Here is a 23200-nt window from a genome sequence, read left to right as displayed (position 1 = left end):
AAATATCTAATTGGACAAAGCGCTTGAGGTTCAAAGACGACCATTGCACTCGAGTACAGATAAGGCCTTACTTCAAAACGTAATATCGAGGCAATTAAGATGACATTTATCGACTAAGAAATGATAATATGTCAAATAAATATACCATATCACAATGATCTAAAGGAAATATTCTTTAACCTTCTATAAGAATTCCTTAGAACCTCCGAATCGTAAAAGGCTTTATATTCTTTTTTAAATAAATATTGACTTAAATATCAGAGAACTTTTACCATAAGATTTAACAATCGAACCCTTTTTACGAGTTAAACTTTATATCTTTTTTAGAAAAGAAAATTATATTGATTCAACTTTATTAATCTGGAATTGACAATCCAAATCGATGCTAATAGAAATTTTAATTAATATCAAGAAAACTATAACAATCAGCTTTCCAAAGGAGGAAGAAAGCTAATCGAACTCTCGAATGTTGTCAAACATCAGCACTAACCATCAATGCACGCAGCACGTAAAAGATGTGTGTGCAATAAACCATAAACCATAACAAACAGCAGCAGCAACAACAACAACAACAACAACACCATCACCATCTCTCTGCTCTCCTCTCTGTCACAATGCACGGCCCCGTTGCTGTGCTCTCCGTTGTCTCACTCCCTCTCCCCCACCTTCTGTCATGCAGTGGTGGCCCATCAGACACAGAAGCAGAGGAAGACGAGGAAGCTAAGAACATGACTTGATCAACCCCAGATTGTACAGATTTCTCTTCACTAAACTACCTAAGTAGAACAGTCCGATGCCCACGCCACTCTGTGCCTCGTCACCGTCAGCTGACTCCTTGGATTGGAACCTTGGGCGTTGCTCCTCCTTCACCATGAGGCGCTCCAGGCCAATCCGCCGCCGGACGGCTTCGATGGCCTTGGGGTCCGCCGTTTCCCCGCCGGCGTCACTCACGTAGAACACGTTCGACGCCATGCCGGCTTTCGTCGCCACCTCTGCTCTCGTCACCAGAAGCCCGTTCTCTCGGAACGTCCGGGTCACGTCGGAGAGGAGCCCCGGCCGGTCCTCCATGTAAAGCTCCAGTCTTGTGCCCTGTTCATCGTCGAGCACCGACTCTGAATCTTTAATCCTTTGGGAGGAAGTGGATTACTGCAGATTGTTGGGTTATTTACCTCGGATGTTCTCCTCTCGATGGCTGCTTTCAAGCTTTGGATCACTCGCTGCTTCTCTGCTTCCGAGCTGATGGGGGTTCCATCGCTGTGCCTTACGTAGAACTCCTGAAGAGATGAGAATGAGAGATTAGAGCTGAAAGAATCGCAAAGATGGAAGATTTCATCCCATTTAACGAGAGGAAAGATCGAACCTGATGAGCTAAATCTCCGTCGGTGTCGACGGTGCCGTGGAACACTACGTACTCCATTTCCGTCAGCGTGCACACGACGTCGAACAGAAGCTTCGGCCGGTCACGACACTGCACGCTGACGACGGAGTAGCGCCGCTCGACGCAGTTCTGGACGGAGACGGAGGATGACGGAGAGGTGTGCCCGTGGTAGCGGTCGGCGAGCATCAGTTGGTGGAGGCGGCGGTCGGGGTGGGTGACGGACGTGGTGGCGACCACGGCCTTGGCTCCTCGGACGTCGTGGTCGCTCTTGAGGACTTGGCGGAGGCGGGACTCGATGCGGCGGATCCTGTGGGCGTCCTCGACGGTCGAGCCGGAGAGATCGTCCTTGACGAAGAGGAGGCACGCGATGCGGCCGTTGTGCGTCCACACCGTGGCCTCCACCACGCCGCATCGGAGGTCGGCGAGCACGGCGAAGACCTCGGAGAGCAGGCCTGGGCGGTCGGTCCCCATCAGTTCCATGGCCGTGAGCCCTTCGCGGACATGCGACGTGCCGATTTCCGGGTTCCCCGTCGCCAAAGACTGCAAATATAAGCCGGAAAGATCCGAATTTTTCTTAGCCGCTCTCTTTCTCTCGAAGCGAGGAAGGGAGAAGCTTCGAACCTGCTCGAGGTAGGAGATGACGCTGTCGTCGGTGAGCTTGTGGCCAAACTGGTCGGTGACGTGGAAGACGTCCATGAACCAGCGGCCGTCGGAGGAGATGTAGGCCTTCTTGACGGAGAGGTTGAGGTTGGTGAGCACCTGGATGGCTTCCAGAAGAACGCCGTGCTTTCTCGACGCGCTATCCACCTGTCGTCGGTGGATCTCCATTAAAGACCAGTAAAGAAGCAACTCTTGGATTGCACGAATGAGAACTTGAGACGACAGCTCACCTTGACGAGAGTCGCGGTGGCGCAGACGGCGTTGTCGATGACGACCCTACAGACAAGATGACCATCAGTCTCTCATCAACGAGATAACAAAGAAGCGTATGAGATCGACACAAGGTACCTTGGGGTGTCCATCTTGATGACGAGCTTCTCGTACTCGTTCAAGCACGTCGTCCACTCCATGACTGCTTCCTTCGCCGCAGAGGAGAAGCCAACCTCCGCTTCTCCTTCTCACCCTTCTGTTCTCTCTCTATCCCTCTCTCGCGGCTTTATCCCAGCGAGAGGACGGGCACGACAAGGCACAAGAGACGAGGGAAAGCGTCCGAAGGATCCGCCGTTGTCCGAATCGAAGCGCCTCTTTTTGTCTCCACTCTCTCGCACTTCCCTCCCACGGTGCAACGGATCGCCCGCCGCCCCAGTGGCTTCGCCGCTTAAGAGCCCCCCGAGAACCCGAACCAAAGGGAAAACCCGGCCGGAGAGGTCACGTTGTGTGGACCAGACCGACAGCTAATCCTTAAACCTCCGACCGGGGTCGAACCAGCTCACGCCGGCCCCACCGCTGCTGACACGTGGACGTGTCCTCGCTCTTTTACCTTTGCTTCGCTTTGGGGCGAAGGCACAGAGCGCTCACGTGCCACCACGTGGGGTTGGCCCGGTTCAGCGTAAGCCGACACAAGCCGGTCCGACCGCCTCGCTCCGTGCCGCCCGTGGCATTACTGAAACGGCCACGCTTCTGCCGTTTGGTCGTCGTTACTGCCGTTTCCATGCGATTGGGTTGCTTGATGAGCTCTTAATTAGTGACTAATCGTTCAGATACGGCCAAACAAAACCCGGTCGACCCGTCAATTACTAATGCTTTTGATGTGAAGGAAGAGCTATGGATATAGTAGTTTAGAAAGGTCTGACGTTGCGCAGTGATACTTAGCATCCTGAGAGTCGCTACATGGGGTCCATGACTCTCACCAATCACAAGCAAGGTAGATGAATCGGGTTTCGGTGGAATTAGAGAAGAGGCACGCGCAGCGTAGTTGGCGAGTGATGGAACTCCACGAAGTCACTGCACTGCTGCACGACCGGATGCCGACATGTTAACAGCAAGATCAACCATTGTCGGATACTTTTTATACACTCCATCACCTCTCTGTCAAATGCTTACATGGTGTGGCAAACATGGAGGGAGAATTATAATAGCAGGGCATGATCAGTGAGGTTGTGTCGTGGGAGGAGTTGACGTCTCATGGAGCGCAGACCACATGGCGTCCACGTAGGTTACAGGTAGGCATGCGGACGTACGTCTTGCCAACGTGGATGTATATCAGAGTCAGCAGTGGACACACGACACCAAAATGAGAAGCAATACAATATACTGAATACAACAGATCTCATTCGGCGCCATGATTCAGATAGGTGGGGTCACACGGCTCTTCCCTTTCTTCTGCGCTTGGGCGCAGCACAACCCTTAGGAACAGGAGCTGATGCTCCCCAAAGGAGTTGCAGGGGCACGCGAGCTCCATGAGCCCTGGACCCAGTTTCCAGTAATGGGGATGTCTCTAAGGTCATCAGAAAAGCATTTCCTTGTCGGCTCAATTAAGTTAGGGAGAGAGAGAGAGAGAGAGAGAGAGAGAGTACTGTTGTATTCTGCAGTTGTTCTTGACCTGATGTCAATGTTATAGGACTGACACAAGTCATATTGGTAATGTGCAGGGTGAACCGTGGGCATTGAAGTCCTGTGACGGAAGGTAAAACAGAGGCCTCCTCAGTCATCATTTCTGTCTCTCCAGAGCAGCGAAAGTTCTAATGTCATGAGTTTTCCAAAGATGACAACTCCAAGCAGCAGCAAATTAAATGTTCTCATGCGGGTTGTGCGAGTAATCTGTGCTTCGTGGTACCGAAAGGGGACGGCCACACCTCTTGGATGGGTACCCGCCATCGATGAGTGGGAAACAGTGCCATACTGTTTGCTGCTGCTGCTGTACGTAGTTGGGTCTTGTGGATGGCAACAATGGACATATGATCCATCAAGAGATCTCCGAGGTCGCCACAGAAGTACAGTATACTAATGAGATTTTGAGAAGCTTTAAAATCTGCACCATTCTAAAGATTTTAAGACAGCAGGAAAACACTACCATAAGATAACTTTGAGCAAAAGCATGAAGCCAAATCCATGCACCTCCAAAAGCTTTGATACTTCCATGATCTGTACCTGCAAAGATAAACAAACAAGCCTTTAGGACCATTTTTGCATTCTTACATCAGAAGGAAGGTCTTTTTGCCCAACCAAATCTAGTAAGCCTTTGTTCTCAGGATTTGCTGCTGCTTTCCAATCAAGCAGCTACCAGCTGTAGATCTCCTTTTCAGCTTTCCGGCAACAGAGCAGTGGACCGAAGAGTGAGATGTGATGGCTGGTAGTAGCAAGCATGAGCAAACTGGATAGAGTGAGAGAAAGTTGGGTAAGCTCTCATAAAAAGGTGGCAGGTTGCTTGTCATCGGAAGTCACATAGGCTTTGTTTCAAAAAGATGATACAAGTAAATCGAGAGCAGGAATCAGTGGAACTACATAATAAATTTCTGATGCCAAGTTCCTGCCTTTTTTTTTCATCTAAACAGAGCAGGACATATCTCTTACCACCTAATTCTATATACTGTTGGTCGAACTATTAATTAAATAAACGGAAATATCAAACAATTGCTCCTGCAGCTACTTCAGAAACAGAGAGTTTAGATTTGTCACAAATATACTTGAAGGCAGAGTTTTATCATCCAATTTTTAGCCCTTACAGCTTTAAAATGCAACAAGAAAACTTGAAAATCTTCCTGCCAATAATAAACCATCCAAAATTATAAAGTGAGAGAAAACCTAAAGGCATTCCAACATACATGTTGCAGTTTGAACCTGTAATATCATATTGAATGAATTCTCCTGTCTGTGTGATCTGTCAATGCCTCCCATAATCCTACCACAGAATATTAGTTACCGATTGGAATATCCGTGGGCACTTTGTTGGGAGTTGATGCCCGACTAACAGACAATTACATTGGTTTTGCAAAGTCAAAGGAGCATATACCTTGTATAGATTTTCTTGACCTCATTGACCACAGCTTGGTAGTGTCTTGATCACACAGTACCTGTAATGCAATGCACCAGTTTAGTTAGCATTATACACAAGTGAATCATAAAAGATCTTGAACACCGAGCAGAAGACAACAAAGCACGGTTCCAATACTAAAGATGTTCCAACATACGATGGCTTTTCATTTCTGTCGATCATCGAATGTGTTTCAATATTGGACTGATAAAATATGAACACAAACTGTGTCAAAATCTCAAGTGAACTGGTTAATTATCAATTAATACAGGTGAATGGTGGATCGAGTATAGCTCGTCCAGAGTTGTCTTTAACTCAAACCACCTCAGTTATTTTCTACACACTATTTACCTTCAACAAATACATTTGCAGTGTGGGCAGATCCGAATTTAGGGTCTCAAGTCATAACCAGTTTGAACAGACACCAACCAATGGCAGGAAAAACTTGACCTCTTTTGGCTGAAGGATGATAGTTACTTCCATGAGCCACTGGTTTTGTACTAAGCAGATGCTAGGCAAACCTTTGTTATCTTCTTTTACAAACGCTCTGAGATATGAAGCTCACAAACAACCAGATACACCTAAACCAAGATACTGTGCAGATGGCAGGCTACTTTTAGCGTCTTAAAATTCAATGTGCAATCGTCTCAATTCTGTCCGGAGTGTAGCACTTGAGATCAGAGTTCTGTGTGCCAGCATTCTAATATCCTCTCGTGAACAATCACGTGAGATGCGAACCAGTTCCCACAAAGCTCCCTCACTGATCATATCTTTTGCATTGACTTCTGCAAATAATAGTTCATAATATCAGGAAAAAGAGATGCTAGGATTTCAGTCACTACATTGAGGATATTAAGTAAAATTACCATGTTGTGCCAAGTGGCACAGTGCAAGCTCAATGTGGCGTCTTATAGGTGAAGCATCATGGTTGGCATTTTTTACAATCCATGGAAGAGCTCCATCTTCAATTAAGAGAGATACACCCACCTTATTTCCTGCAGCAAAGCAAAGTGTGACTAATTGCTTTACACTGAAATAACCAGCAAATTTATGCTCCAAGCTTATCTGAGGCCGAAGGCACTTACTAAAACTTCCAATAAATTAAAGGCCATATCAAAAGTGGTACACTTTGGTACATGACCATATGCTAACAGACAATAAATAATATTTGATACTGCCACAACTAATTAATTAAAAAGGGATGGCTTTTGATCATCCAACTGATTTAAACAACATGTTAATGTAAATAAACAATTCGCTCATCGTTGATCTATGACCAATGTAAACACTACATATTAACAAGAGTAAAGATAAAGATCACCTAATAATAACCTTTCAAATTAAATAAAAAAATTACATCAATATAAAAGGAACAAGGTATCATTTAAACAAGTAGAGCAAGAATATCTGTACCTTGAGTAGAAGCTCGTGACTCACATTTTGCAAAGTTTGCAATGCCACGTGCAACTTGTGCGAGAACATCAGGGTGCCCACACGTAACCATACCTAGCAAGGCTTTAATGCCACCTTCTACACTAAGCTTCATCTGTAGCTTATCTGTAGGAAACAGTCAGAGCCTCAACAATCTCGGAAGACAATGCATGGGTAGGTCATCAGGTTATCATATGATTAATGATTAGCAGTGAAAAAGTACCATAAATAGTTCATTTTACATAACAGATTGTTGTAAGCAAGATTTGGGTGATGTTGAAAATAGTCCATATGAAAAATTACCCAGAGAAAATCAACCATATCTGCACAGCCAAGACCTATGCTACGAAGACTCATGTATGGTATCAGATCATATTTACTTCAGTTACAGATGAATTTCACGTCATTATACATACACTATAGGGTAACATGAATCTACCTGGTAACATGAGGTCAGAAAATTAAATTTAACCTTTCTGAGCTACATTGGGATAATCATATAATTATAGCAGCAAAAGCATGTCAGAAACCAAAATTCCGTGTAAACAGAAAAATTGGTCAATCTTAAGCAGTCATATTGGGAATTGATATGATATCATCCTTTGACCTAATTAGTAATGCTTGTTCTTGTTATTCTGAATGGAGAAAACCTTAGAATATAGATGTTCTAAGTAGGAAATAGATACAAGTACAGAAGATTGTATATCCAAGAACACAATGACACATCCCTATGGGAAAACTTAGAAGATCACAGTAATAAGTTTGGGGACCTTTATATGTACCATTTGATATATTTATTATTTATATATGCTCCTATAGCTGAAACTGTAAGCTGCTTCTTGAAGACAGATATGCATATATTTTTATGATACTATATTGATCATGACACAATAAATACTCTAACACGGTCACAAGTCCACCCCATCAATAAGATAGTTACTTCACAGTGTGGGAACAATTGCTCCAGAAAGTTGAAAGAACAAAATATCACAAAGTGGAATTCTTGATCAAATATATGCACAAAGACAGCCTAGTTATGCGTCCTTTCTATGCAGTTACAATAACAAGCTTCAAATTCCAAATTATCATGTGGTCAATAACATTTATATAAGTAGCATTAGCAGCTTGACTAAAGATTGAAAGGAAGTTAAAGGTGTCACCGTTTCCACATAGATTAGCAATGGCTCCAGCAACCATTCGAAGTGTTTGAGGGTCCTCAGCATCAGCAGCAGTCATAGATAACAAGACAATGCCACCTTGAGCCATTATGAGCTCTTGGTTGGTTTCTGCAATGACAAAAGTATTATGGAGTAGCCACAATCATGTGAGGAAGTAAAAAACGTTGACCGAGTAGGAGATCTTAATTCAAGGTTTCAGTCATAAGAAAACACTGCCAGCATATTAATCATCATACACATACCATTCATCGCAAGGTTGGCAATTGCACCAGCTGCTACTCTACGTATAGTCTCATCCTCTGAGTTTCTTAGAAGCATCAGCAATGACGTAAGACCACCAGCTTCTACAATCTTATCCTGGTTTGCTTCTGATTATAAGATGATACATTATTAATAAAAGAAAAAATACACAAAGAAAACAATTACTTAAGACCATAAAAGAAAGATCCACATAGCTAATTAAGTGTTAAGTGACAGCAAAGACACTAGGTTACGGAAGGAAACCACCAACTAAAAGGTTAAGTCGTTCAAAATGAAGATGCATTTCACCCATTTTTTCAGTTGTGCTTGTAAATTGTAAAGCACTCATCCTTTCCCATTCCCCGATTGGATTCTTTTTCCCCAAGAATCATTGCACTTCATACCTCGCGCTTCGAAACCACATCTTGCTCTCCAAGCGATTCAAATTCTAAACTAAACGCTTTTCCAAGTATTTCTTAGGTCATAATTGATTAATATTGATAGAAGCTATATGATTAAGGCTCCAAATGTCATTCAAGCCACATAACATGTGAGAGAGATGGGAAGAATCGTAGAGGAAGAAAAACGAAATTCCAGGCAAGATATGTGATAGTTTTTTTTCTTTTTCTCCTTCCATTTTCTTTTACTTTTTTTGGCTGATTCCAATCTACCCCGCAGATCTACAACTTGGGACCATGGCATATTGCAGTCCATGGGCATATACCGCAGAGCCTTTTTATGTAAGTTCAACTCAGCTACATGTTAATTTGTAGAAAAGCAGTTTAAAGATGCCAAAAAGGAGAAATAGGACAATTAATATAATAAAACAACTGCAGAATAAATTATGAAAGATTCCTAAATTAATGTTCACCTTCGGCTGCCAGGTTTGCTACAACTTTCACTGCATGAACTCGAACATCATGATCTTCTGATTCAAGCAATGACAATATTTTTTGCAAACCCACTGCCATATGGAACAACCAATTTAGAAAATCAACAAACCCAACCATATTAAAAACTATTAGCCAATGACAAGTACCTTGTTCAAAAAGTTTAGCAATTGAGGCCTTCGGTCCATTTGCTGAATCTCTAAGCTGGGGATGCCTAGCTTGTGGTACAAGGGAATCAAATCCAGTTAAGGCTTTTCCAGACTCACCTCTGTCAAGACTCCTACTTGTCTGATTCAAATAAATGAAAATACGAGAACAGTGATTAGCAAAAGCTGGATTAAACAAGAACATAATAAAAAAGAAGTTCTCATGTCAAATGGAATTGCAGACATCCTGGTATATAAAATTCTAAGAAAAAGAAATCTGGTGTGAATGTATTGATGATTGTCAAATGAAAGCAGTCAAGTTGTTAGCACAGAGAAAAGATGGTTGACATGCTGGCAATCAGTCAACAGACATCTGTCTCGACATAACCAAACATTTAGGATGTATTCAGTACCCTATGTCAACAATTACAGAGTGACACATGTCATGATGGATCAGAAGACAGAATAACAGTATAATTATAATCAGGACATTCAAGAATTTTAGTTGTCTATGCAACAACTCAGTTGATCGACTTGAATGGTGCAAACAAATTAATTTATAACCACCTACCTCATCGGCTTGAAAACTTAACTGCAACAACTGACTTCTCAGTATTGCTATTTCTTCTTCAAGTTTATGTTTCTGATTGGCTTCACTGTCCAGCATCTTGCGAAGTTTCACAATTTCAGAATTGCCAGCTGCCTAACACCAACAAAGTGCAAAACATGCAGAAGACTATTTGTTCAGATATCAGAAACTGAAAGGTCTGAAGAATCATATCAAGAGGAACCATACCTCTAATCTTTTCCAGTGTGATATTTCACATTTGAGGTTCATAACCACCTCTTCTGTAGATTGTCGCAATATCTTTTCATTCTCGAGTAACTGTCTGACTTCGACAATATCAGCTGAGCTGGATGTTGTTGGAGCCTATGCACCATAAATTAATTATAGGTAAAGACTCATAAACAATATAATAAAGAAGGCAAAAGCAAAGATAATGTGTTTCAACAAAAAAAATCTTAACCAATTGTCATTAAGGTCAAGGCAGAATTTATGTGGCAACTACAACACCAATCATGCAAATTGGTCAGAGTGTTGAATTAGGAGCCTACACCTACAAAAGTCACTGCAGTACAAAGATGAGGAAAATTGAGATTAACTAGTATTAGAAGGAAAGAGAGAGCAAGGAATGACTACTTTCAAGTTCCTTCAAGCAACTCAAATTAGAACAAGAGGCTGAATGAGTAGTGTTAAAAAAATCATTAAAAGCACCAGCAAATAGACATGAGTTAATTCATATCATATGAGCCATAGAGCAAGAGGAAGTATAGCTGACTTGGTCAGGGATGGTTCCAACAATATTAGAGGAAAAAGAAAGAAAGACCAAGTAACCCTCCGCAAATATAACATTAATCATCATAGCTTCTTGGCCTGTCAGCCATTTGTTAATTCAAATATGACAGGTAATTTTCACCAATGAAGTAATCCTGACCAACAAGTAAACATATACTATAAGTTAATGCAGTAACTAGAAACAGCTCTATTGTAGAGTATGACTATGATATCACAAGGCTGTCACTTTTTTAAAACTTGTAAACAAAGAATTTGGCCAACAAAATTGTGCTATCATCTTCTTCTTTTTTTCAATTCATTCCATGCCTTTCCCAAACCAGTCAATGTATTCATCATACTATTCCATTGGTTATTGGTTGGACATCTGAAATCACTCCTATAATATGGATAATAATTGTTTATGATACAAGTGGTACTTGTACATTACATGAGTTACCAATTTGGTATTTTCTGAATGGAGCCTGGATAATTTATTTTTATTTTTACCAAGTCAACCATGAATTCTCCTAATTGATCCCCAAACTAATTGCATTTCTTGTATTCTACATATGCTTTAACCAAGCTTTTACCACACAGTATACAATAATCAATTATTACAGAGGCCAATAACAAAGACAACAGTATCTGAAATTGTTGCATAAGAATGTGATAGAAATTCAAATTAGTATATCCCTTGCTGTTACATGCCTTTTCTAGACACGCACTCTGATGTTCTACTCTGGCTCTATTCACATTAGCCATCCACTTCTCCTCAACCTTCTTGATTGAGTCCATATTGTCTTGTTGGTACTTTAGCCTCTCATTCTACATAAGAAAAAAGTGAAAAACGAAGAATGACTCACTAGTCAGTAAGACAGTTTTAAGGCCACACCAAGTTAAAGAATGAGGCTAAAACTGGAGCCAGCAATTAGTCCAGATAATCTTCAAGGATTGTACTATCAATTAATATATAAAACCTGGTAAGAGTTCACATATTGTAACTACAAATGGTAGCTGCTGTTTCCAATTAAACTAATCAGACCTTTAATAATCCTAGCAATGATCACACATCTCACTTGGATAAAGTGGGAGTTGAACCCTTTGATTGATTACAGGACGGACTCTATTCTGAAGATGAATGTGATTTTGTAATCCGCAGTTCTAATCCTCACATTGCTGGAACAAGTGTCCATGACAGGAACTTCTCCCTCAGCTGCTGAGACATGGATCTTCAAGGAGGTTTTTGAGTGGGTTAAAAAACTAGGTTGCTTTAGGATTTGGATTTATTGCAACTCTTTGACCTTGATGAAAATCTTTAAAATAAAGGCTCTTCTCGAAGATACAGGACAATATTGCTGAGTGAAGCCATATATGGAATTTTTTGTGCTTACAAATTTTCATATGGTTAATGTGAGGTCAATATTGCCAAATTCCAAATGTACACAATACCTTACCTGATTGTTACATGTGGCTGGGTGTTGTCTGAAGTCAAATTTTAGTAACTGATGATTACATCTAAAACAACCATCACAAATAGTGAATCCAATAGCAAGCTTGTAACTGTGACAAGCTGACAAATGTGACCATCGGTGATGTGCTACATTGAGATTTAAAGCTTCATGTGATTGACCTAAATATTAGATTGAAATTCACAATTAGTGTCCAGGCGCTACAATTTACTAGTTAAATTTTGTTTCCTGTTTATTATCACCTTCGTTAGAGGATAACAAAGGGACAAAAGAAAAAGTTTACAGCACAACAGGAAATGCCACTTTAAAGGCAACTGATTTTAAGTTAATGTCATAAAGGACTTGCCTATCAGTGGGTTGACTGATAAATCTAAAAGCACACCTCAAGAGTGTTATTGTAGCCTTTTTCAACTTCAGCAACTCGGCTGTCAGCTTCTGTCCTTATTCTCTCAATCTCATCTTCAAAATCTTTTCTTTGCCTTTCATTCTCTGCCATTAACTTATCAAGCTCAATATCAAGCCTCCTGCACAAGCTTTTATAATCAAATTCTTCCTTTAGTTTCACCATGTTCTCCACCTTCATTGCCTACAACGGACGCAAATCCAGCAAAAAATTGCTTCTTAGGACAAAAAATAATCTATATAGCAGAACCACTGGTAATCGGTGTTTCTGAATGTAATATTTATCGAACAAAGATTTAAAATAAGTTTTTTGAGGCAAAGCAACAGCAAAATGATTTGAGAACCTTACTCTTTGTCCAAACATTATGGTGCTTGCAGTTTCTCCTCTATGGCGAGGAGATGGACCAATAGTCACCACTAACGAAGTTCTTGCACTTCCTGTAAGATTTTTATATGTTACTAAAAAAGGATACACGGAGTTACTTCAATAACAATATACAAACTTCAGTTAGTCGTCATAGAAAATCCTTACAATCAAGTTACAATTTAATCAAAATTCAATTTTTCAGCTTTCTAAAATCAGGTTTTCAACCAGACTTGTACTATTAATGAACAAGAGTATAATACAATCGAAGCAATTGGAAGTCAGAAGCAAATAGTAATGGACTTCAAGTTTCAAGAATCACTAAATACTTGTGTTGGGCATCATGTGTTCAGGTATTATCTATTGGTGCTTCAGCTATACAATACTCTCAAAACCCAATCTTCCACACATGGCTCAATCAATCATTTGTAAGGTTGACGAGAAAGGATACCACAAAAAATGAAAAATTATGATCATATGATATGGAAAAGGGCAACACTTCAGATATATACTTTAACTGGTATGTCCCAGAAAGCTGTTAAATCTTACCTCCAAATGAATCTCGAAGCAGTCTTGTCAACTTTGAATCACGAACTGGAACATGTGGACTATTTTCAGCAAGTGCATTAATGCATTTGCCTAAAGCACTTAATGATAGATTAATCGACTTTGCTTCTTCTAGAGTATGCCCCTCACTTCCTGTGAACAATGTTGGCACCAAAAAAAGCATCAGTCATGATATAGAATATCCATCACATGGAAGTGCATATGTCCTTTGGTTCTGACCAAACACTCCAATTAGTTACAGGAATAGAGAACCAGGCTGGTTATGTAAAAATTACACTGAAATTTTATTCAATTTCTTCTGACTATATCTGATACAAGTAACAAAATAAAAATATGAATGGATATGTGACATGTGTGCCCATCATCATTGTAACAAACACAAAAACATACATCCAGGATGGTAATTATTTATATCACATGTTAACAAGCAAATGAACCTCATCATACATGGAATAATACATTGTCCTAAAAATCATTTAGTGCTGTACAGAAACTTAAAGGAGCATGTAAACTTCCAGCACCTCAGTCAAATAAAGTGGTGAATCTTCTCTTTGTTATGTGTGCCGGATTTTGCAAACTGTGAAAACTTTTAAAGCAATATCAATATACATTGTTGGCAAACTGATGATGTTCAATATATTTGCAAATATCCAATTATTTCAAAATGTTCTAAATCATAGTAGTGAGACAACTATATTGAGAACATGTGTATCTTCTATACATTTTCACTCTTGCCATGAGATACCCATTTCACCTAATTGTTTTGCTTTCATATTGTCATACTACACCCATATCACCTAATTGTTTTTATTTTATGCAACAGAGTTTGTCAAATAGAAAAAAGTGATCACATCACCTCCGATTTAGCTGGATAGCTGTTCAATCACTCTCCCTAGCTGCCTTCTCATTCTCCTCGTTGTTGAAGACCACATGGGTCTTCTCCAACAAGCAAATTCTCCTGACTGCCACAACCAGAAGATCAATGGCTAGTGAAATTCCCTTTTTCAACTTTCTTTCCCTCTCACTTCTTTTTATTACTTACCAACAATGATACACCAATAAATATCTTATATTTAAATTCATAAAGTTATGGAATGATAGATCTAACTAGATTAACATTCAAGAAACTTAGAACTTATGGAATGCATCTTTTTTACTTTGTATTCCTGCATTTTAGCTTCTTTACGTAACCATCACTATGTTCGACCATGCAGAGCATTTGCATCGGTCAAGCATACTGCCATTAACAAATGTGGTGTTGCTGGGGAAACATAAAATTCTAGGATATATGCCAAACAGCAAGCAAGAGATTTTTAATATAAGGTACAAATTTTCACAAGAAATTTATAGGATATCTATACCTGACTTATCAATCCTCTCTGAACCGGCAAGATCCACAACTACAAGTTTGCTTTTTCTAACTATGGGCGGTCTGAAAGATTTGACCAAGGTGGAATTAGTACCATTCTCACTGGGAAAACCATGATCTGCATCATGCCTTCCCTTAAGTGACCTCTTAACATGGACCTGGCACGATGCAGCAATAGTTATTCTTGAAGTTTCAGTTACCACCATTAGAAGTTATCAAATATATAAAATATCCACTCACAATTAGAATAGCATGGCTCCGAGATGACTCGGTGTTCAGCTTTGTATTAGCAGCAAAACGGTGCACTTCTCCTAATCTTAAGAGCTCCATAAAGCTTTTTTGATCTCTAATATCTACACTGGTAGCCCCTGGTAGTGAAACATCTCCTGTCTTTGGATCTTCTATGATGGCAATGTTGTCATTTGCAGGAACAAGAAGGTCCTGTATGCTTTCCATGTATAACTATAACAAACCATAAATACAAATGTTAGCCCTCTGATGCAAGGTCGTCTCATGAATGGATTTAGAAGTCTGAACAAGCTGCATATCAAGCTTTAACTATTTTTAGGGTTCTCACTTCCATAAGTAAAATCATGTAGCAAACCAATGACTATTTTATCTAAAAAAGAACCTGTAAATATGATACAGAAACAGAATCGGTCTCTGGAGATGTATCTGCCAAAATGTCTTCCATTGCACGGACCATAATGCCTCGTGCTGCAGTGTCTTCCTCACCAAGCCTTCCAAGAGTATAAGTCTTTCCAGTACCCGTCTGTCCATAGGCCATAACTGTACCATTATACCCTTCCAGAACACTCTACATTAGAAATGATTTCTCATCATGAGCTGCAGTATCAGAATGCCCTAAAAAAGTAGTGACACTAGAATCATCTATTGATGATGTCATTGCAGTCTAAATTGAATACAGCTAATCCATCAAGCGAGAGTAAGAATCTCATCTGTCTATAACTAAGCAACATTGGGAAATATGTGTTTGCCAAGAAAACTACACTCACCAAGCTACAACAGTGACTATAGCAGACCTTAAAGCAGAAATACTTAAGATATGCAAAAGCAACTATCCAAGTTTTCCATTGAATATCTCAACAGGCAAGGAAAATGCTGTATATTATAAGGAATTAGATTGAATAGTAAAAAGAAAAAAGAAAATATCCCAATTGTTCTAAATGTCCAATTAAGAACCTAAGTATATGTGCCAGGAATATAAAAGAACACAAATTCTGTAAAACATTAAATGTACTCCTTGTAAATGATGCAACATTAAATGTACTTATTAGAATGCCCAAATATAATTAGTGAAAAGTAGCAAGCAATTGATATAAATTTTCCTGAAATAAAAAATATGTAGACTCCAACCATCTAATGGAGTAAGATTAGAATAACAAGCTAGGTTTCAAGTATTAAACACCAGAAATAGAAAAGGCTTCAAAATACCTAGCATTTTCTTTTATTACCACAACCTATATCAAGCACAAAGAAATCCTGGTCATAAAACAAATTATGGCTCTTTCAAAAGCTTCTTGTGATGCCAACCTAGAGCTAAGGTGACAATGTTGTTAGGAAGATCTACTCATGGAGATATTTTAATTAGGAAAAGTTATTTTAATACCAGATTTAGAGTCTGAAATTTGACTATGCATGTTTAGTGGGAGAAGAAATAGCAAAAAATTATCTGAACTGAGAGTATAGCATTCCATGTACTTTTCTCCTGTCTAATGGAGATGAAAACCTTTCTTCTCAGCCTTTGGGCAGTGGAATGTTCAGATGGATGGACAAAGTAGGTTCCATCAAAAACTTGGAAAATCCATCATAAGAGAGAAAAATGCAGGTGTCTTGGTAAAATACAGTCTGTAAATGTAAGACTAATGCAATACCAACCAGCAAAGCTAGATTATGTAAGAAAAAGTAGCATAATGAGTATATTAACAGATTTGATCACCTCTAATCATACGCAATACCAAGCCCTAAAAGTACATTACTAACAAGAATTATTATCCTAACTAAATCATAAATGATCATAGTGTATGGCAAGAATTGCATGTCCAAGCCATGCCAACTATGCTGTCTAGTACATGGTACACGAGCAAGGTAAGATTCCATAGATAAAGGAAACAAAGTTATGAAATTATACCTAATTAATTATTCATGGCAAGAATTTGAAACCAAGTTTAAGATTGATCTGGTGTAGTGAACATGAAGTAAACTGGAAAAAATCAAGTGTTAGGGATGTGTATCATATGTACCTCCACAACTGGTTTTGCAACAACTTCATATACACGTTTTTGTGAGGCAAATTCTGTCAGCACTTCATCAAATTCATAGGTTTCTGACTCCCAATTGTTCTTGCGGAGCTTTAACCTTTTAAGCTGCAACCCAGCAAAAAATAAGAATAATAAATGACACTATCTGTAAGCTTCAAGCTTGCACACAAAAGCAGTCACAGTTACATGAAACTTTCAGCAAGCTTATATAGATGTCCAATATAAAACAAAAGGAATATGTCAAGAACCTCAGGCTGCAATTCAACACAGTCAGCAAAATCTGCATCTGCTATTGTTTCCTCTGCATTTCTAGGCCGAAGTCTTACAGCCACTCTAACTCTTCCAGGAACTGTCAAGGACATCAAAGATTATCAATTCTTTAGCAACTTGAAAACAATGCAGAAAGGACTGACAGAATACTTATGTGAAACTAACAATATCACGGTCACAGCAGTATGGAACTCTTTTCTCATTTGGACCATTCTTCTAGTTGGGGAACTTGATAGACATTTGATGAATTAAGAAAAGAACATGTTGATTTCACGTTCTCTGGTATAAATGAAGGCATCTTTATTCTAGTTACCATAATCCAGATTCCAAACTAACCATAAGCCTTAAGTATCAGTAATAATGCACATATTCACTGTGTGAAATAAGCTATTCTTCCATCAGATATCGCTTCCTTCCCCTTGGAAACATCACACACATCATGCAAGCGGTATGCCACTCGGCAACTTGTCTTGCTGATGACATTAAAATTGAATTCAATTTTGACCAGAACTCTGACTAAACCTAGATTTTTAATCAATGTTCATATTTGAAAATCAAAACAATAAAGAAATTTCAAGTGTCAATGATAATGCCATTTGTATAATCCAAACAAAAAAAGGTTGCTTTTAGTTTCAAATGCTTCTCACAATTTTCTATGCATAGTTTCCAGAAAACATCCTATTTCTTTCTGACAAGGTGATTGAGCAAACAGCCAAGAGTAATTCATTCCTTCATTTCTTTCTAGATCACTTTGTGCACAATTGCATCCACACCACCCTGAAACCTCCCTATGAGCCTTTACACCTTTAGCTTTGATCTGAGATAGCTCCAGCAACCTACACAAGCTTACATTTGAGGAGAGGTGATAGACAAACTCGTTACACATACAACAAAGAGATAGGACAAATCGCGGCTGTCCATTCTTCAATGAAGTAGCCTTTTCTAAAATCTCACTGTTTTGTTGCCACCAGTATACGTCTTATAATATTGCCCAGAAACTTACAGTTCTAAATTCTACATGTTGTCCGGTAATCTATCTTGACAGCTCCAATGGCCGGTTCCTTGTCCAATTTGTCGAATCTAGAGCATCTGAAGGAGCAAGCTGTTTAAGTGGGTCACATAAACACAAACTTCACCACCCATGTTTGCGACCCTTACAGAATCAACCACACATGAGACAATCACAACATCTTTGAATCAAAAGTCTCAACAGCATTTTCATTCCCAGCCGAGCTATTCAGATGCCACAACCCGTTCGTTAGCCTGCCCAATCTGCATATAAATCTATTTGCAAATCTTAGTACACCTCTACCTCAAACACTCGCAGCTCCACGCTCTTCTCCTATGCCGCCACGAGCATAAGAATTCAGAATAGTCCCCCAAGCAAGAAGGAAACAGAAATTCCCTATTTATGAAGCTTTCGAGTATACAAGCATCAACCGCAAAGAACGACATGTTGATAGGTTAGGGTGAATTGCCACTTTAGGCTAACAAAAATGCAGCTCAAAACAGTAGCATGCACTTATAGGGGAAAAGCACAGACTAAAACACAGATCAATGCGCAGAATGTACGTGATCTAAAAGGACCTCAGTGTGTGTGTGTGTGTGGACGAACCTCCAGCATCGCCGCCGGCTTTGCCGGCGGAGGCAGCGGCAGGAGCGACGGAGCCGCCACGACGAGGGACGGGAGCGGCGGAGGGCCTGGGCTTGGCGGAGGGCTTGGGCGTGGAGTAGGCAGTGGAGGGGGGCAGGCGGTCGAGCTTGGAGGTCGGTTTGGGGCCTCCGTTCCTGTAGCTCCCGGAAGCCATCCCCCACCGTCGATCGAAGTAGGCCAAGAAGCAGAAGAAGCCCTCGCCTCTTCTCTTACAACGTAATGCGGTACTACTTCCTCGATCACAACCGCCGAGAAGCGATCGGAGACGAGAACGAGAGAGAGAGAGAGAGAGAGAGAGCGAGAGAGAGAGAGAGAGCGAGAGAGGTTCAAATTGAAAGGCGACCGAAAGGGTAAAGAAAGGATGAGTGGGCTTTTGGTGGTGGGCCCACCGAGGTGGATGAGAGTGGGGGAGAAGCAATTGGGGCCGCAATTGAAGTTCCGTTTTTATTTGGGGCTCTGCTTTTCATTCAGTTTTCCCTCGAACTTTACCTTGTTTCTGATTGGTTGCAGCTTTTTACGGGGTCTCGCTTTGTCCCCTTAAAAGCTTGTTGGAGCGGCATGGGCAAAGAGTAGTGAGACGGCCATGGAGCCCACCATGGTGGGATGGGTACGTGAACGGGTCCGACAATAGTACGATCACTACTTGATCATTATGATCATGTACCTCATCATCATTATCAATATCAGTAGGTTTCAATGACTCATTAAGATATTGTCCCTTCTTGGAACTGAGCTTGCACAATTTTGGTTTTTTGTTTGGATGAATTCAAAAGAGGTGAAGAGATTTTAAGTTTCAATTACTCGAAAGACCGAGGATTTAAATTTTTATTTAATATATTTTATTTGTGTATAAAACATTGATCGTATCAAACTCTATCGAATTCATTTAATTGAGGATTTGAAGTATCATATGATATATCTTTGAAATGTGCTAACTATCGTGGCCGGTAAAAGCTTTATGATATCATCATAAGTTTATGGGATCAATTCGAGCGTTCATCACTTACTCTTCTAAGTTTATGGGATCAATACGAGTAATATCGTCGATAAGAGATTCGCACAAAGATAAAGTATTATTTATAATAGCTTTTGTTATGATTAATCTGACTCATTTAACATATTAGTATCACGATTAAAATAAGATGATATTTAGATATTAATCGGGCTAAAATTCATAATCAATCAAGACTTAAGACATTTGAAATCCAATCAAATCATGGATGATCAATCTAAACTCAACATGTTCAATAAATCAAGAGGTATACGATTTTATGAATTATGTCATATTAACTTCATCACATGAAGATGTGATAATCATTCATGACACTAATTTATGTTAATATATTTTTCTATTTGAATTTGTGTGCATAAAAACTCCCTATATACTTTATGCACACAAATTCAAATCGAATCGAATCGATTCAACTATCACCTACACATATCCTCATGCTAGGAAGGAGCTCTCCTTTGCTAGTATTGTGGTTCGAACGTCGCCATGAGAAGAAAACACCAACTTAAGGTCAATAAATTAAATACACATGATACAGTATCATTGAAGAGATAGAGAGAGAGAATATGATGTTTGTGGTTGGCAAAAGGAGGATGCGAGGCTTGGATTACCTAATAACAAGCCAACATCAGATCTCGCAGTCCATCATTTTCCTACAAGCAAAGAAAAGGACGAGGTTGGCAATCAGTGGAAGTAAGTTCAAAGGCGATCAGATCTTGCATGAATGAGAACTTGCACTTCAGATATAATAACTTCTTGCCAAAGCATCCACTGTTTGACTACCATTGTGATGGCAACTCGCTGCCTACAACCAGATGGTGACCCAACACTTCCTTTCTCGAGAAACACTAGGGCTAAAGATGCCATCTCGATCTGTTTCATGACATGCTGCAAGCCCACCCAGTGGCTTGTTCTGTCACAAAGATGAATCAGAAGAGGTTGCAGAATTCGAGGAATCGCAACAAATCTTTTCCTGTTGTTCTTTCACTTGAGGCTGTTCTTACTGCTTTCAGTCAAATCTGTTCTTACTGTTCTTGTTGATATCTTTCGAGCAAAACAGCTGACCTGTAATCCTACTGCCGCTGCATCCGAATTCATCATCATCTAGTCTGAGTAGTGCATTGACAAGTACAAGCTTATTTAGATGTCAGTGAACTCAAATTTACACTGCAATTTGTATGTGAAACGGCGTTTATGACTTATGTCTGATTATCGATATTTCATCTATATGTTCACACATATCGACTTATCATCATCATTTAAGCTGATGCAATCACTTTTAGTCAAGATGATGTTCTAAGTAATCCAGCTCTCTAACTATTTCGATCACTATATGATCAAGTCCTCTTCCATGGGATTTACTGGTACTTGCATTCGATATTCACCTCGACGGTACACAGCTCCTATATACTGATGACCAAGGTTTTTATCTAATGTAAAATTCGATGCACATACGAAAGATCCGTCTCTGTGATACCATGTCATTCACTCATTTAATCCACAGTTTTTCTTATTGTTATGTTGTTCACCGAAGTGGAGCTCCTAGTAGCTCCCGATCAAACCTCTATATGATCTAGTTCCTCACGATATCGACTAAGAGACCAACTGGATCCTACGGAACTTGTTATGTTATATAACTAAGAAGCCAACTTAGCTAACCATTACCCTATGACCTCTGAGTTTGATACTACGTGATCATATAACAAAAACAACAAAGAACCTTGAATAGATCGGAATCAATATCCATGTAAGATAATTAGAAATTCACTTAACAAACTCACAGTTCTATAATTCAGATCAAAGACAGGTATGAGTAATCAGATGTTGTTTCCTCTTATCATTGACTGGTAATGGCCTCAGCATCTGCTTCACACGAGTAATCTTCCAAAAACTTATTATAATTGGACCCCGATCCAGAAAGCAAAAAGGAACATTTATTTGGTATGGTGAAAGGTTCTATCAAGTTAGCTAATCTTTAGGTATGATGATTTGTTTCTAGTCTTTAATGCAATGATTTGGGGATCTTTCATGGTATTGTTTATTGAGAGCACAGCAAAAGAAACGTCTTTACTTATGGAGAACAAATAGCCTGTATTTGACTTCAATGAACAAGAATGTTTCTTCGTTTTTCTTTTTTAAGATTTGATTTCGTTTGATTTAAATGATTGATTAAAATACTTAAGTTAAAGTTAATAGTAGACCAATATTAATTTTGATCATTTTATTTGATTTAATATGATATATATTAGGCGTAGTCTATCTTCATAGATAGTCTTTTCCTATTAAACCCATTATCTAATATTAAATGTGATTATTTGGACTTGATAAGTTAATTGGTCTATCAATTTTATTTATTACTTAAGTTAAAGTTGATGATATTATACTTATTAGACCTTTATAAACTAATATTAGTCTTGTCCACTTCATTTTCAATATAGGACTAATCGAGATATTACAAAAATTTAAATAGAGAGACTAAGTATCCATATGTTAATATCAAATTTAATCGTTAAAACAAATAGTTTAGTTTTTAGAATCATATTCTTGAATAGATTGTTAGTTGAATCCTAAGATGAGATCTTGACTTGATTTTTAAATGATTTAATTGATGATTTCGATTCCAAATCAATTATTTCGATTCCAAACTAATTAAGTATGATAAAAATAAAAAATTTAACATGAAGAGGGTATATAGTGGTTAAATTATATAATTTTAAACACAATAAACTTGGATTGGAATCTTGATAGCATTGTTTATTTGATTAAACTTTTTATAGTTTTATTCTTTTCTGTATCATTTATTTTATGTTATTACACTCATTATAATTATATTTTTTTAAAAAAGTAAACAAAATTATTTAAAAAATATCTTTTTTAAATTTTAATTTAAAAATTAATTATTCGAATCGGAACCAACACAGAATCAGCAGTTTAGTTTCGATTTCTGATTTAAAAAAAATCAAAACTAATTATTTCAAAACCAGAATCAAAGGTTTCGAAATCGCGATCAATCGATCGAGCAATGTACTCTCAGAGAATTATTGGCACAAAGCCCAGTCTGCCTCAGCTGCTGAAATTTGTGGTAGAACTCCAAAATGGTGACACACAACTGTAGCACAGAGAGAGAGAGAGAGAGAGAGAGAGTTCACTTGAGGTTGTATTGGTTAGTCTGACATATCGTTTTCCTTATCATTGTCCTTCCTCGACTACTCCTACGTACGTCATGCTGTCCTCGAATGACA

The 23200-nt window shown here is 39.2% G+C and overlaps 2 protein-coding genes across 4 annotated transcripts; both read right to left on the bottom strand.

The window, feature by feature from the left end:
- Positions 1-509: 509 nt before the first annotated feature.
- On the bottom strand, positions 510-2667 carry LOC103996875 (ACT domain-containing protein ACR8-like). Its single transcript, XM_009417960.3, has 6 exons — positions 2387-2667; positions 2269-2314; positions 2000-2185; positions 1361-1918; positions 1170-1274; positions 510-1089 (listed from the first exon to the last, which is right to left on the bottom strand). The coding sequence occupies exons 1-6, from the start codon at positions 2446-2448 to the stop codon at positions 721-723; spliced, it is 1326 nt and encodes a 441-aa protein (XP_009416235.2). The 5' UTR covers positions 2449-2667; the 3' UTR covers positions 510-720.
- A 2901-nt stretch (positions 2668-5568) lies between these two features.
- Positions 5569-19274, bottom strand: LOC135635689 (kinesin-like protein KIN-UB). Of its 3 annotated transcripts, none has more exons than XM_065146939.1 (19): positions 18911-19274; positions 17274-17374; positions 17008-17130; positions 15375-15560; positions 14984-15205; positions 14736-14901; positions 13357-13506; positions 12793-12881; positions 12424-12627; positions 11281-11397; positions 10033-10167; positions 9808-9939; positions 9240-9378; positions 9072-9164; positions 8203-8328; positions 7943-8068; positions 6765-6908; positions 6218-6346; positions 5569-6136 (listed from the first exon to the last, which is right to left on the bottom strand). In XM_065146939.1, the coding sequence occupies exons 1-19, from the start codon at positions 19101-19103 to the stop codon at positions 5976-5978; spliced, it is 2736 nt and encodes a 911-aa protein (XP_065003011.1). In that variant the 5' UTR covers positions 19104-19274; the 3' UTR covers positions 5569-5975. The 3 variants fall into 3 exon arrangements, with proteins under 3 accessions (XP_065003011.1, XP_065003010.1, XP_065003009.1); XM_065146937.1 differs by having other exon boundaries at positions 5703-6136; positions 15375-15515; positions 18911-19239; XM_065146938.1 differs by lacking the exon at positions 11281-11397 and having other exon boundaries at positions 18911-19239.
- Positions 19275-23200: the final 3926 nt, after the last annotated feature.

Source organism: Musa acuminata, chromosome BXJ3-4 (assembly GCF_036884655.1).
Source record: "Musa acuminata AAA Group cultivar baxijiao chromosome BXJ3-4, Cavendish_Baxijiao_AAA, whole genome shotgun sequence".
Taxonomy (NCBI): Eukaryota; Viridiplantae; Streptophyta; class Magnoliopsida; order Zingiberales; family Musaceae; genus Musa; species Musa acuminata.
This window is presented reverse-complemented; position numbering and strand designations above follow the sequence as displayed.

What these genes read in the sequence shown, in the direction of transcription:
- LOC103996875 (XM_009417960.3), bottom strand. Translation starts at nt 2,448, where the DNA reads ATGGAGTGGACGACGTGCTTGAACGAGTACGAGAAGCTCGTCATCAAG. An exon ending in CCACCGCGACTCTCGTCAAG is followed by an intron (nt 2,186 to 2,268) that starts GTGAGCTGTCGT and finishes CACCGACGACAG; the next exon opens with GTGGATAGCGCGTCGAGAAA. An exon ending in ACGGAGATTTAGCTCATCAG is followed by an intron (nt 1,275 to 1,360) that starts GTTCGATCTTTC and finishes TCATCTCTTCAG; the next exon opens with GAGTTCTACGTAAGGCACAG.
- LOC135635689 (XM_065146939.1), bottom strand. Translation starts at nt 19,103, where the DNA reads ATGGCTTCCGGGAGCTACAGGAACGGAGGCCCCAAACCGACCTCCAAG. An exon ending in GTGTTGAATTGCAGCCTGAG is followed by an intron (nt 17,131 to 17,273) that starts GTTCTTGACATA and finishes GCTGGGTTGCAG; the next exon opens with CTTAAAAGGTTAAAGCTCCG. An exon ending in GTCACGAGCTTCTACTCAAG is followed by an intron (nt 6,347 to 6,764) that starts GTACAGATATTC and finishes GCTTTGCTGCAG; the next exon opens with GAAATAAGGTGGGTGTATCT.